This window comes from Centrocercus urophasianus, unplaced genomic scaffold (genome assembly GCF_019232065.1).
Source record: "Centrocercus urophasianus isolate 14NV4802_14NV808 unplaced genomic scaffold, USGS_Curo_1.0 seq_26, whole genome shotgun sequence".
In the NCBI taxonomy this organism is placed as follows: domain Eukaryota; kingdom Metazoa; phylum Chordata; class Aves; order Galliformes; family Phasianidae; genus Centrocercus; species Centrocercus urophasianus.
In genome coordinates, this window is record NW_024884822.1 from 2544836 (window position 1) to 2561078 (window position 16243).

The following is a 16243-nucleotide window of genomic DNA, read 5'->3' on the forward strand; positions in this document are numbered from 1 at the left end:
TCCTCCATAGTTAGATGTACCAGCAGAGAGTCTTATTACTGGGCTTTGCCCCTGCACTCTCAGGAATAATTCTGTTATTCACTAGATCCAGTTCCAGCCCTCTTGCTGTCCCTGTAGATCACCTTTAGCCAAGCCAAGGGCAGAGCTGTCGCTCCATATCTGCTCCTTGTTCTGATGGAGCCTTGCTTGTTGAGGATGGCAGTTCATCTGCTGCCATTGTGCTCTTCAAATACTGCGGCTCAGACCTTCCTGGCTCTTGGCATCTTCTTTTGTCTGTAAGGCTCTGGTTATTTCAAATCCATTACACTTAAGTACTTTCAAAATGAATGCCCGTTGCTTAGAAAATATTGCCCTCCTTTGTATAATGTAGCATAAGGTTTAATAGTGGGGAATTGATCTTCTGCATGCATGAGAAGTGTATGGTCAGTAATTTTTCAGTATACAGTTGTGTTCAGAAATTATACCATCAGTGTAAGTACTGCAGCTGTTTGCAAGCACATTTATGTAACCATCAGATTGTTTGCAGTACAAATCCAGTGCTGTTCAAAGCAGATCTTCTGTAGGAGTTTAACTGCAGGAGCCGGCCTGTCTGTGTTAGTTGAAGGAGTGAAGCACTGGATTAAAATGCACACCATCAAGTTTTGATTCCACAAAAAAGGAAAATAGTGAAAGAAAAAAAAAAAAAAAAGAAAGAAAACCAGCTTTTAATACACCATTTAATATTGGGATCAACAACAGAATATCCTGAAAATCTATTTCGGAAAATTTCAATGCATTGCAAGAGTTGAGTCTCCTTCCCTAAATGAAAATCATATATTGCCTCCAAATATACAATGCATGACCTGCTTTTGATTTCCTTTGGAAATCCTTTGGATTGTACGTGTGGAATAAACACTGGAGACTTAACTTAACCTCATACATGACTACAGGATTTACTGACATTGTAGGACAAACGGGAAGGCACGGACTCTCAGCAGCAGCCCCATGCATCTATAGCAGACCACAACTGGGGAAATGAGACACCATTTGCTCTGCTAAATAGTAACATATGTGGTTAAACTCTGAGGATCTTCTGTGTAACAATTTATGGTGTGAATTTACACTACACCAAGCCATTTGATTTTCAAAATATTTTTTATCAAATTCAGTCAAAATTAGCGATGACTTTACACTTGCTGATTATGAATATCCATGGAAAGCGTGAATGTGGCATAAGTAATCCACATCGTGGTTTGGGGTAACCTGCGGCAGCAGAACGGCCCTCTCTGCTTTGCAAGGGTGAATTGTTTGCTATAACAGCGGCACTCAATGCTTGTGATCTTTGTGAATGCTCAACAGGTTTTCATTAAGGAAGGATTTTGCTTTGGGTTAAAAATTCAAAAGCCCATAGTCCAGTTTGTCCAGCGGGGTCTGGGTCAGCTCCACCACGTGCTTCAATGTAACTATGCCTTTATGGGACTCTGTGCACAGACAAAACAGAAAACCACAAGGCTGGGGACAGGAGAAAAGTGAGCTTTCCTCTTTACCCATTTCAGAGTGAGGATTTTCCCTTTTATGCTAGCAGGCTCCTGCATCCAGCAACTTGCAAGAAATTCTGCCTGGATAGCCCAGTTAAAAAGAGAGCTCAGGCAGCAAAAATGATGACAGGTCATTATATCAAAATTAAAGGGGAAAAATAAAACGTGACAGTTGCAAAATGTGTTATGTAAAAAATTCTGTTAGTGTTTATAGATTTTATTTTTAAACGATGTCAAATAAAAATAAAACTTGTGGGAAACATTTCTTGGATTTCGTTTACATAAATATCTCCGTGTTGTTGCAGTTGGTGTAGGGAGGGAACATGCAGCACAGCAGTGATCTGTTCTTATTGTTGTTTACTCCAGTAAATGCAGAACAAGGAGGTCTGCTGCCAAAGACAAGGACATGGCGTGTGCGGGATGCACGTTCTTGCCGTGGGTGCTGGCTTATGCTCTGAGCAGGGAGTGCTCTGCTGTCTGTGGGCTCCATTTCCTGACCACGTGTGGTAACATTTCAAAGCGTACCACAGCAGTGGCAGTGGTCTGCTTGCCTCAGGAATAACGCCCTGACGTGTTCTGAAAGGAAACTGTTCGATGCTCAGTCCCCACCTGCGCATTCCTCCCACACGGCACTTTTGCGAAGGCTGATTTGCGGCCTGGTGGTCGTGGCCTCGGGCAGCTTTGTGAAGGGCAGTGCTATGGCACGTTTCTGTTGCAGTCTTATTACTTTGATAAGTACCAATGATGCCCAGAGTAATAAACGTGGCATCAAAGTCACTGATATTTATGTTGACAGTGGAACAAGTGAAACTTTGTGCTACACAGAGACCTGGAAGCACAGCTCTTCCTGTCGGTGCGAGGGATGTTCAGGCACACGACAGCTTTCCCCAGGTTCAGTCAGCACTCTGTAAAGGGCACAACCCACACAGTCCTTCTCCCCTTACTTCTTCATTTGCTGTCTTAGGAGGACCAAGTGATCGTTTCCCTTTGCTGTGGGCCATGTATCTTTTATTTGCTTCCAAGTTTTGAACAAAACCATCAGTAAGCTACCGTCATGTTTTGCATATGGGATAATTCACTTACAAAGGAGAAGTTCTTACAGTTTCAAAGCAGTGAATCCAAGACAATTTCCTTAGCAACTGACTTTAATTTGTATTTTCTTCATTCATGATGCAGTCTGGGTGACCAGACTTGTTTTTAACATGTTTATGTAACTGTCAAATGTGACTTTTTTTTTTCCAGATACCTGGAAGGAAACCACCTGACTGCTGTGCCGAAGGGACTCTCCGCCTTCAGGCACCTGACACTGATGTAAGTACATGGTTTCAATGTCAAGAAACAGAGATGACTCTTTCTGCACTGTTTTGTAGATGGAACATGTAAAATTAGTGTCTGGGGGAAAAAAAAAACAAAAAAAAAACACAAAAACACAAAAAACACAAACCTTCTGTAAATTGAATTGGAAAGGAATTTAGCTGTAGCAACTGCTGCCAGTAAATGTTCCTAAAGAGTGGAGAAAGAGCAAAATGAAATGACCAGGGGCACCATGGACCCTTCCCCTGCAGGAGCTTCCAGCATCTGCTACAGGATAAACCTCTGTGAATGTGCTGCTGTACCTCTTGTCAGATTTATCTGTGCAAAGCAGTAGAGGTCATTAACAGAGGAGACAGCATTAATTTGTTCTAGTTGACGCAGTATTTATAATGCTAAGGTAATGAAAATTTACATAGCTGTTTTTGCTATGTATAGATCGTACAGATGTATAGATCGTACAGATCGAGGCACAGCTAGAGTCCACTGAGTAAACTGTTCACTGAAGTACACTGGAGCAAAATTTCTTAGCTGAAATATTTACCAGCTATTTATCAGCTGAAAAATCAGAATTTTTTTTCAATCACCTGTAGGTACTCAAGTCAAATGGGCAGAACAATAACAGGCATATATATATATATAAAATACAAAATATATATATAGGGAGTAGATATATATACACTGTGCTTATAAATATATATATTATATTTTATATAATATATATTATATAATATATTTTATTTGGAAATATCTCTAGTTTTATTTTTCAAGGGAGAGCAACAACAAAATAAAATGTTCTATTTGCGCCTAAATGGCTATTTTGAAATGAACAATGCAATACCTTTTGTTTCTCGCTGAAGCAATGCAAACTTCTTTCCCATCTTTTATTTACTCAATTTATTCCAAAGTGAGAATTCTTTTCACACAGGGTTCTAGTAGCTGTCAATGTTAAGAGCATATGGAAATGGTATGCCTGTAATAAATTGAAAAGCAAACTGGTACAGCAGATATTCACCCATTCTTGTATCACCTATTAATTTGTCCTTCTTCTCTGAAAATTTTGCTTTTGTTTTTTTGTTGTCGTTGTCGTTGATTTTGGAATGCCGTGTGCTAGAAATATTCCTTACTGAAGAGTCCTAGGCTTTTATTGAGAAAATGTTCTGATGTGACTTGCTTTTAGAGCTTAGTCCAAGTCGGTCAGAAAATATATCATTTGCTTACATTTGACTTATCCGTTGCCTCAATCATTTTGCTGTGAACATATTAGGTAACCTCCAAAAAAGACATGTATCTCTAAAGTCATACATATGAATGATATTTTCTTTATTCATTCCTTCAGTGATTTGAGCAACAACAGCATAAGTGTATTGGCCAATTATACCTTCAGCAACATGACCCAGTTATCAACACTGTAAGTAGCCCAATGTTTTTGAAATTTGAATTGCTTTTCAGATGCTATCCTGGATGTTAAACAGTTAGTATATACCTTGTGACTCAAGCATGTGGCTTTGCATGCTTCTTCATTGTTGAAGTAACAGTGGAATGATCAAAGAAAATACAGTGTTGTAACTGCGTTCTCTCATTCTCACAGCATCTTGAGCTACAATAGACTTCGGTGCATTCCAGTCCATGCGTTCAATGGGCTCAGGTCTCTTAGAGTGCTGTAAGTATCACTTTTTCAGTGCAGCTGAGTTGCAGCTTATTAGGATGCTGTTGATGGCAGGGAGGTTTTCAATGAGCAGATGGCTTTCACTTGATTCAGTAGTCATAAATATTTTCATGCAATTAGCTTCAATGTACTTGTACTTAGGTGCAATATGTCCAGTAAAGACTAGAGCAGGTGAACACTAAACCTTGAAAAGAAGCGGTTCCATTTTTGCAGGATGAATGACTTTTCTCTGTTAGGTCAGGGACAAGAACTATCCTGAGCACAGGCCTCCAAGAGGCTGCAGTGAGTCTGTCTCTTCTACTTAAAAAATGCTTGAGGATCTCACAGGAAAGGACTTATCTCTTTGCCTGTGAGAACCAATAATGTTTTAGAGTGTAAATTTACATTAGATGCAAGAGCAAATGCTAGTGGAAGAAGTTTGACCTCATGGTGACAGAAGTGTGGGTGCATTCCAAAATGTACACGTGTGCTTGCTTTCTTTGGAGATCTTTTTCTCCTCTCTTCTTTTCTGATGTAGCTGCATTCAGCAGCTTTTTGTGGATTGAGTGGATTGAGCAATCTGCTTACAGACTCCTCTGAAAGTTATCTTCTTTCCATGGTCATCGAGTGTTGGCTGTGGGCCTGTTCTTACAGAAAGCAGCCCTCCGCTGCTTTTCTTAGGTATCTGCTAGAATAATTCCCACTTCTGTCTTCTTGTTACTGGCGTCCCAATCTGCCTATCAGAAGCTCACCCCGAGTTCACTTTGCTTGGTTCTTTGTGTGGCTCTGTTACACCATGCACAGATATTGGGACAAGGTGGAGAAACCACCATCCTCCCCACTGCCCAGCAAAACAAGTGGGTTATCATTACTTGTATGATAACCTGCAAGCAAAAAATTTAAATAGTTCATCTGTGATGAGATTATTTGGAGTGGCAGAGGGGAAAGATTTGAACACTACATGGCCTGCAGGAGTTGAGTAGTATGTCCCAAGAGCTTTGAAACTTCATATTCATGTTTTCTTTTTTTAAGTTAGGTTTCATTTGCATACAGAAGCTTCTGTGAATTTAAAGCGCAACGGCTGCTGTACATTGAATCCCAAAGTGTGGAATCAAGCTGTTAAGATGAGAGGTACCACAACTGGAGAAGATGTAGGGCAGTGCCCAGCAGGGCTCTGATACTGTGGTATAAGTGGTAAAATACATATCTAGGTTTCAGAGAGAGACAGATTTAGGTTACCAGCTTTCATTGTTAAAAATCAAGAAAGAGATGTGATTTGGATTTGTTATTTTAAGTTTGGCTTGGAACTCTGATTTGTACTACTGCAATAGGATGGTCACATTTGATCTGTTACATGAATCCTGAAATTCAGCCACATATGAATATATTCGGTTTCATGGCCAAATAAATTATTCCATATGGAGCTATATTCTGGCTTGCTTCTTATATGCAAGCTAGCTTGATTAAAGCTAGCTTGGGATTCTCTACAACAAATTGGAGTGTAGATATACCCTGTCTCACTCTTTCCGATAGCTACAGTTTATCTTTTCACTTCCACTCTTGCAGACCACATATGGACAGAAACAAAGGGCATTATTTTGAGTATCAGCTGTAATCTTTTGGCTTTCTTAAGTGATCTGCTAATCAAATTGCAAAATATCTTCCTTCTCCAAGGCAAAAGCCCTGCTTGTCTTGCACAGAGCAGCGTGAGTGAAATGAAGCCTGAATGGGAATCTCTGAATGCTCATTGCATTTGGAAGCCTCCAGATTGATTTGATTTATTATGGCTCACAAAATTCTGGTATCAGCTACAACTTTTGCCACATGTCATCTACATTGTTATTAAAAATCGATTCTCCAGAGGGAAAATGGGCTTCCGAGTGATAGAGTACAATCTGTTACTGTCAGTTATTTATTATCCATATTCTCAAAAGAACGTAAAAGAGAAAACATCAGCAATACAATTTTCACATTTTAATTATTTTTTTTTAATAAAAAGAATATAGATATCTGAATACCTTTGGCAGTTCTTGCCTTTGAAAGTTAACATGACCTTCTCATACAGACTTCAATGTCTTCCAAATTCCTCATGTTTTCTTTACTTTTTGACTCTGTGTACCAAGTAAAATAAATACATATTTGAAAATCAGACTAATCATAGAGGTATGATGAAACTGATCTCTGAATGATATCAGGTTCTGTCCTCTGTCTCTTACACTTTTCTGCACAAGTCCTGTTGAGAAAAGGGCAGAGTCAAAATGTTTATGTTTAAGCCTGAATATATATCAGTGTTTACATAATCACATCTTCAGTCTTTGCCTGACTGATCCATAATAGCAGCCAGAGTGTGCTGAGGAGCAATTTCAACATTTACAATTTTATAATGTTTTTTTTTTTTTAAAAGGAAAAGTTTATATCAGAGTTTTTTTCCACCAAAACTATTGCAATGAAAATTTATGACTTTCTTCTCCAAAACTAAAGAAGCTTAATATTAGTAGGTTTTAAAAGCTGAGAGATTGAAACAAGGGAATTATAAATGTTAGAATTTTCTGGTTGCACTGATTATTTTTAATGTTTGTCAGTGTTGTAACTTACAATATTTTGTCCCTGTTTAATTAGGAGGGAAAGTCCAAAAATAGAACTACTTTATCAGATCATGAAACAATTTTCCATGTTGTATTCATGGAAAAATTTCTAAATGAGCTACAAAATACTCTGCTAAAATGAGATGTTCCAGTTTTACTGAAAAATGATGAATTGTTTACTGCAGTTCAAGAGCACACATTTATTTAGAAAAGTGCTGTAGTTCAGAGCTCACACAAACACAGTGATATATGTGATGAGAAAGCTGCTGCACATACTCTTCAAACAAAACCTTGGAACCAATTTTTGCAATATACTTCTGTGTTGGATGTTGCACTGAATTGACCTAAGAGAAATATCAGTTGCCTTTGTTGTTTGGGTTTTTGTGCATCACAGAATGACTGTTTGTAGCTATTCTGCAAGTTCAGCCAAGCTTTTAGCCAAATTGCTGTCTTTACCAAGTAGATTGTTCTTTAATAAAAAAGTATGTCTACAGTTACCTAATGTTACCAGACAACAGGTTGGGAGTAGGGCTGGGGGACAGCAGGGGTTTTGTTATTGCTGTTGTGTGCTTTTTTTTAAAGAACAAGGAACAAACAATCCAAAACAGAAATCCATAGAGATATGCTTAGTTGATTCCTTTATCTCAGGGTTCAGAAATAAATTAGATTACACAAAGAAGAAAGTTTTTGTTTGAGGAATTTGGGTGTTCTGAAAGGAGACCACCATCACCTTACATTCACACTCTTATATTTACTGATGTTTAGACAAGGAGATAACTGGAAGTTGTGCCTGTGGGGGTGAATGCATGCATGCTTGTGCTTTAACTTTCCAAATGTTTGGGATTTTAATCAAGCTTTCGCTCAGGTATAAAAATTTTTGTGTCATTGATCCAACTGGAAAAAAAATCATTGTTCTGCTGAATTCTCCTGTCACTGTTTTGTACAGAGGTTCTTAGCTTTTTAGCTGTAATTTATCATTTCAGTTTGGCTGTATAGGTGGAGGTATTGCTGACATCATTTTTTCATTAAAATGCTGTCAGTGGCATCCATGCAGCATACCTCAGTGTTTGAGGTATGTAGTGAAGCCCTTCATTAAACATGGGTTTATGGTTTTGATGTTTTTTACTTTCTTATAGATAAATGACTTTGTCATCCTTAAGCTTCTCTTGGAAAAGGATTCCAAGACATTTTGTTCAGGAAGGCAAATACACGCATTCACAGAATAAAGACAACTGGCATGATGTGAAGAGAAACTGAAGTTCTGCTCTCTGTTCAGAGGGCACTTGCACATCTTTAAGTATAAAACATCAGAACATAAGTTCATTATAAGATTCTTATTTAAATCAAGGAGGGTGCATTGTTCTGATAATTTCTTGACCAGGCCCAATCTTTCATCCTCGTGCCAACATAAATGTATCAGAGCTGTTTGGGTACGGCTTTGCCATTGTTCGTTCTGCTCAGAATTGGAGAGTGTGCTTTATCTGGAGTTCCTGTGTGGAACTTCACATCCTTCCTGTTCCTGTTTGGATGAATTACTTGGAGATCCATCCTTAATTACACACACCAAGCATTATTAATGATAGGCAAGCTGGATCTGCTTAGCAGACATTCAGGATGATGGAAAGGGAAGCTTTTGGTATTCTCATGTCAAGAGCTGTAAGACACATCCCAGCAGGACAACTGTGCTGCAGCTTTTGCTGTTTCATGCCCTGAACAATTTTGCATTAGAATAAGAAATAGAAACTGCAGCTGCAGTGAGCTGCTGGGAAGTGTGATCATAGTAATATTGTTTGTGTCACATAGCTCACAGCCTCCATAGCAGGGCCCAGGCTTCCAGAATGCAGGGTAAGGGGCATCGTCACCTGGGGAGCGTGGCCTTCCTCACTGTGTGCGTGCTGGTGGAAGGCAGCATGGCAAGGGTACATTCATAAAAGTTCTAAACCATAAATCACATAGATCCTGATGAGGTTCATAGTGGTGTTAGGGTGCAGAAAGGAGAAAAGGATGCAAGAAGAGATGCTTTTATTTTCATGTGGGTTATTGTGTATTTCCATGGGCCCAGATATTTGGCTTTTTCACCATTTCAAGCATCTGTACTGTCAAAAAATTCAAGATCACCAGGCAAACTTGAGAACTTTAGGGAAATCGCTGCTACAAACCTGACACACATCAGATTTCTGTGTTCTGCCCTCTTCTGCCACATCTAGATCATATACAGTACTGGTACGTGCTGGGAAAGAGGATGTAAAGCATACAGGAGTTTGCTATCAGTGATGCAGGTTGGGGGAGAATTGTAAAAAAGAAAAAAAAAATAAAATACTGATGTGACTTTCCTTTGCAACTTCTCTGCCAACTTCTGTTTGAGAAAAGGCAATTGAGATCCAGTGACACTGACTCCGTATGAGCTCTTTCTATTACTGTGTGAAGTATTAAGCTTCCAGGCAGTGACATAGGAAATAGAAAAGTTACATAAATGTTACTGTAGGCTTTATTTTGCCAGATAATTATCTAGTAAGGCAGAGGATGAGCGGTTAAACAGTTGTTTCTATTTATGTAAAAGATGAAACTTTACATGATCTTCTCTGGTGCACTTTCTAGACAGTTATTGTACAACTGTCACCTCCAGCATCCGCTCCCCTCCTGCTGTCTATCATAACCATCTATTCATGCTTGCCTGTGTAACACGCATAAATGTATTTCTTAGAAAAGAGAGTGTCTGCTGAAATTGTCCTGGGAGCAGTGGAGAACATTTTCACAAAGATCCTGAAAGCCTTGATAAGAAAATATTTGTTTATTTAGAATTAACGGTGCCCTAAAACAACTAATTTCAAGTATTTTCACTGGTAACATAAATTTATTTTTCAAGCAGATTTTTAAAATACCACACAAAAAAGGCATTTCCAACTATAAAAATGGAAAACTCGAATGTGAAAGTGCAGATGTATTCGCCCTCATGGGTCCTTGCTCTCTCCTAGGGTTTCTCTGAAGTCAGTATTTAATTTAACTCTTGCATTTCTTATTTTCCCTCTTCTGTTTTCTTTGTGTTTCCAGCTAATGGGATTCTATAAAAGAATTACAGGTCTGTATGGGAGGGTCTGCTTGTCATCAATACACTTTTAATAGCATAGTGTATCACCTTTTTAATTTAAAACATTAGTCACCGACAGTTCTGATCTTGTCATTGTTTTAAATGTCGACATCTAGTAGCAGCATGGAAGCTTGTGAGTTGTGAAGCTTGTAAAAACTCACAAGGAAGGAAAATTAAGTATCATTCTTAAGCACGAATTCCCTCACTTCTGAGGAGCAGACCCAACTGTGGTTTGATACCTTCCTGCTTTTCCACTCTTCTAGGACGCTCCATGGGAATGATATTTCCAGTGTTCCCGAAGGTTCCTTCAATGACCTGGTGTCCCTGTCTCATCTGTAAGTACTTCTGTGCTCTTTAGTTTCAGACTTATAAAACACTACCATTATTACAAATGTGTGATTGTATGACTGTTCTGTTCTTGCTGTGTACTTTCCGTATGCTGCTCTGGATATTCACAGAGCAAATGTTCAAAGGAAATAAAATAAATATAGGAACCTGTTGTTATTAGTTACCAAAATATTTTCTTAAGGAAAGCCAAATGAGCAAATGTGACAATTTCCTCTTCAGTGGACTTTCAGGTTTTCTTTCAGCATTGTCTAAGAGAAATGCAGAGTGTGTTATGGTCTGAGACGGAGACAGGAAACCTCCCACAAAGAGCAAATATTAAGCAAATGTGAATACAGTGCTTAATAAGTGTCATATGTTTTGCATACTGAAATGTTGTCAGTATATGAATTTGATGAATTACTACCTCAGACTAATATTTAATCATAGGGAAATGGGTCAAATCACAGTATTAATACTTGTAATTTGTATAAAATAATTAAAAGTCATTAAAAGTTTCAGGTATTTCAAGAGATGATTCGGATTAGTGGAGTTCCAGGATCTTTTTAATCACAACTCAATTGATGAAAGACCTGTAAAAGACAAACAGCTGTAATAGCTATGAAACAAACCTGGAGTTTCACGGTCAGTGCCAAAATAGCGAACAGAAAATGTTTGCTGAGATAATGTGTGATATTACACATGATACCTGTGTATGTGTACACTGAACATAGTTTTGTATCTGTTTCTTAAACTTTAAACATTCCCTCCAGAAAACTTACTGAACACAACAGCACTGTTGTCCAGAAATTGTGCAAAACACAAATATTTACGGGATAGCAAATTTGTCCTTGAGCTGTGATTTCCGTGCAAGGCTTTCTATCTCAGTCTTTTTATAGACAAAGAAGAATAAACATATCTCAGATTGGTACAGACAGAAATAATATATGAGCAATTTAGGGAATTTCAGCTGAAACTGAGAAATAAATTCCTTGTTTCGAACTTACACCTTGGTGTCTAAGTCAAAGAAAATACTCATCTTGCATAAAATGTATTCCATTCTCATGTTCCCAGCATAGTAAAGTCATTTTCTGTGTTGTTTTGGAGTGAAAGTCTGACAGAGCCAAAGCCCTGAATCACCTTTCGGAATGCAGTGACACCTTCCATTCAGGGAGTCTGGCTTCTGAGGGTATTTTTAGAATGTATGAGATAAACATATCGTGCCCCATTTGTTTGGACTTTCCTCAGGGTTCACTTTAAATGAAGTGCAGACACAATTTTCCTGGGTAAACCATTCACCTTGGGGAACGATAAAAACCTTTTTGGTCCAATACAGTTACTGCAGTCTGTCTGTTTAGATGTATGTGCTGCCAGAAATGTAAAACACACAAAACACAAATGAACAGTAATAAACAGGATCCATAAAATAAATAAGACCTGTCTGGGCTGTATTTTTGCACAGCTGAACAATTTAATTTTACAGGACAGTTGTGCTCTCCGGTTTCTTAAAGAGGATGCGGTGTGATGATCTGAAACTTTCAGCAACCGCAAGGATCTTGCTAGATGTTAGGCTTTTCACAAGCCAGAAAAGGCTGTGCTTATTCTAAGTCATATGGATTTGCAAATAAATTGTTTTTGAGTTCTCCTGATCTTTGAGTAGAAAGCATATGCTTGGAATAATTTTTAGATGGTATGAGAAGCTGCTACTCATCAAACTTGTAACTCCAGGAGAACAAAACATGATGTTAAATGTAGCTGTATGGATGTGGGTTGGACAGGTATAAAGGAAGCTGACTACCAGGGTACCAAGCTGGATATTATTCTGGAAGAGACAGAAGTATTGGTTTAATCGGTCTTTTGTAGTAGATTTTAAATGGTTTGCAATTGGAAAAACAAAAGTGACATCTAGATACTTTAATCACTTTTGCCAGTGCTGTTTAAAGCTTAGATGATAACCTGAATTTCCTTTATGTTGTAAATGTATTATCTGATTGTAGCTGTTATGACAAACTGTAACCTAAACCTCACTAAAAACAGAGAAGAGTTTGTATGTGATATTACCATAAACTGTTCTGTTTGAATTTACAACTTTATTTAGTTGAATCACATAATTAATTGTCTATTTAAGCCATGACTCTGCTAGTTTGTTTAGTCCAGGGTAATGATAAAAATGTTAAAGTACTAGTGAAGTATCATGTACATTAGTATCTAAAAAGAACTCAAAATCGGCTGGAGCAAAACTGGGAACTTCTCAGTTAGGTCAGTTCCCACATACGCTATCCTCTCATCTCTGTCCATTTGGTGATATACACAGCTCCGTAACCAGTTCGATTTGCCAAATACTCCCATGCTCCAGGGATTTCACAGAGAAACTCTTCTTAATTGTGTACAGCAGATCTTTTTCTCAAACATGTTACCGCTAAACAGCTCAGATTCCTGATTCTGTTGAATCATCTTGCTCTTTACTCATTACTCATTACTCATTAGCTGTGTTAGTTATAAAGAAATAAAATCAAATGAAATAAGCAGTCCTCCCATAGCAGTCTGTATCTTTGCATTATCTTAGTTATACGTAAAATAATAGAATGACTTAGTAGGAAGGGACCATAAAGACCATCTGCATCCAGCTCCAAGCCCTTGCTGTTGCCACCCAAAATATCAAGCTGCCCAGGGCCCCATCCAGCCCGGCCCGAATGCCCCCTGGGATCTGGCACCCATAGCTTCTGTGGGCAGCCTGTGCCAATGCCTCACCGCTCTCTGAGTGTAAAATTCCCCCCTTAGCATCTAATCTAAATCTCCACTCTCTTATTTTAAAGCCAGTTTTCCTTGCCCTATCACTATCAGATCATGTAACATGTTGGTCTCCCTCCTGCCTTATAAGCTCCCCTCAAGTACTGGCAGGCCACAGTGAAGTCTCCTTGGAGCCTTCTCTTCTCCAAGCTAAACAAGCCCTTCAACCTTTCTTTGTAAGAGAGGCATCTCCTGTCCGCGGATTTTAACTGAATTTATTAAAAGTTCAAAACGGTTGGCTGAACAGAAATATTTGCGCCGTGTTTTGAAAATACTGCTGGAGATATTTTATTGCAGCACAAGATACTTTTACCTTCTTCAGATAGTTTGGTAGAATGGGCAAAGAAATAGAGTGCATATGTCAGAGCACATGAATGAGAACACAATAATTTACAACAGGTCTGAGGTATGGGAAAAAAATTAACAGAAAGATATGTGCAATCATTTCTGTAGTTGTACAGTAATGTTATTGGTAATCAGTTCTAGTGACTGTAGGGCAACTTTACTTCCAGTGTACTTTATGAAGATTAATTAACACAGGTAACTGGGCTTCAATTATCCTCCCACTGCTGTTTTTCACATTGCGCTTGCTGAATGATGAAGTTAATTTCTAGGTCCAAATTTCGCTGCTGTATTTTGTTTGACCTTGGACAGGCAAGCCGGTTGATTACAGTTACAGGGTCAAAAAGTCAAATGAGTAGTTTTTTTTCCCATAGTAAGCAATAGAATCACAGAAGGAATGGATAGATATTTTTTAATACTGTGCTTTAGTACACATTTAATTTTGATGAATGAGCCCTAGACAGAGTTTGAACCTATGAACCCTCATTATGAATCTGTCTAGGGCACAGTGGGTTCATTAGTCACTCCAATAGAAATGTATCAACAAACTTACTGAGGTTTTTATCTTAATATCCTGTCTGATATTTTTATTTGAAGGAAGATCATGTTTAAAATACCATATTAAATATTGTTTTTAACATATGTAAAGTCTAAAACGCAATTTGAATTATTGGTTTCTTAAGTATCTTTCCCACGTGCTGATCTGTAACTATTCAGGTAATTATCTTCCTATTGCAGTTCAGTTGTTGCACAGTTAAAGCCTTTCAGCAAAATAAATGCAGTCTTCCAGCATACATTTCTTCACACGTCCAGAAATTGATGGTTTCTAGACTGAGATAGACTCATTGCTTAAAATGACACTTGAGAAAGAATAGTCTAAATGAGTCAAGACAGCACCTAAATTTAAGGTAAAAAGGGTTTTGTGTTTTTATTTTTTTTCCTTTTGAATGGATCTCCATTCATAATGGAAAAGTTTTGTGAATTGTAATGGCGCTATTTGAACCCATCTGCTTCAACCATGTGACGTCACTCAAGAGATGCAGATATGTTTTCAAAGCCATAAACAAGCTTCACAGACACCAGGTTGCAGTTTTGAAAATAGGGGTATCCTCTGTGTGCATAACTCATCCAGTGAGTCATCAGATCCGAACTAAAAAACGCAGTTCACTGGCTCATGAAGGCCAAAGAGTAAAATAAAAGAAACCAACCTGTAAAATCCTGTGGATGTAATATATGTCTCTCAACATTTCTCAAGCACAAGTTTTTGAAAAAGTGACTTATTGTCTGAAAAGGTGATCTGTTGTTAAGCAGTTATACAACCTCCTTAACTAACGATGGAAAGAAAGAAGAGGAGGAGGAATATTGGGGGAGATAATTCTAGGAGACTTTCTGAATATTCAGAAGATTTATTTCACACATTTTCAAATAAAGCATTCTGATACAAATGTACTTCATTGAGATAAGGGATGTTATCTTTAATTGCAAACCCAAATAACTGCTGTTTGTTTGTTTTTTTACTACTAGGGCTCTAGGTACCAACCCTTTACACTGTGACTGCAACCTCCGCTGGCTTTCCGAGTGGGTGAAGGCAGGGTACAAAGAGCCAGGAATAGCCCGCTGCAGCGGGCCAGAAGCCATGGTGGACAGGCTGCTGCTCACAACACCAACTCACCACTTCCAGTGCAAAGGTAGGCACAAGCAAACTGTTGTTTCCTATTGCTTTTCCTAGTACACAACTCTTTATTTTTATACTCTTGCAAGCTGCTTGGCATTAAAGTGAGGAGGTGCTTGGCTTTCGTTTACTGAAGCATCAGACTGCATTCAAGTGGTGTTTTGAAGTGTTCTTCCACAGGGCTCAGTTAACTGCACCACAGGAAAGAAAAACAGCAAACCTCCAAAAAGTTAGTACTGCTGCTGTTGGCACCAGATTATGTAGGAGCAAATTAGCATAGAGGATATTGTGAGTTAGTTAAACAAATAAACTTATTTGCCTTCTACCTACCACAGACAACTTCGGTAAAATAGGAGACATTTTAAAATATAGACTTCTCTAGTTTTTACGTACATACATTTGAAAACTGAGAATTCAGGTTGTTGTACTAAAGCAGATATTTACCAAAATAATATTTTTGTTTGAAGATACACAAACAACTTTATGTCCTCACCAGCTCTGTATCAGAAGCTGTATATTATGGAAAATCTTTAATGTCTGAATTTAGTGTACTTTCAGGAGAGCGCGGAGGTGCAGCTGTTAGCAATTAGATGTAGTCATGGACAGGATTACTGTGCATTAGGGAGCAGTCAGTAAAAGATAAGGAGCATATTTTCTTGTGAAGAAAGTAAATAGTATATTGTTGAATATAGGGTAGGTAAGACTCATATTCTTATTGTAAAAGGAGCTTTGGAGGTTTGCACATGTTGCCACCAAGTATATGAATATCAGAGAATCACAGAGTTTGCTGAGTTGGAAGGGGCACACATTGCCCATCAAATGCAGCCTCTGCCTCCACACAGGACCGCTCAAATCTGGCGGTAGCTCGGGGCCATGCCCACCGCCATGGGAGCTGTGCCACGTCCACCGTCGTCTGGGCAGAGCCTTTCCCTCACCCCAAACACCCCTCCCCTGACAGCCCCAGCC

At 38.5% G+C, this 16243-nt stretch overlaps 1 protein-coding gene across 2 annotated transcripts in view; it reads left to right on the plus strand.

The window, feature by feature from the left end:
- Positions 1 to 16243, plus strand: part of SLIT3 (slit guidance ligand 3) — a 472881-nt gene that overhangs the window by 388184 nt on the left and 68454 nt on the right. For both annotated transcript variants that reach the window (XM_042826239.1, XM_042826238.1), the window contains exons 22-26: positions 2760 to 2828; positions 4168 to 4239; positions 4420 to 4491; positions 10413 to 10484; positions 15130 to 15293. In XM_042826239.1, coding sequence (XP_042682173.1) covers positions 2760 to 2828; positions 4168 to 4239; positions 4420 to 4491; positions 10413 to 10484; positions 15130 to 15293 — 449 coding nt within the window. The remainder of the gene's footprint in view (positions 1 to 2759; positions 2829 to 4167; positions 4240 to 4419; positions 4492 to 10412; positions 10485 to 15129; positions 15294 to 16243) is intronic.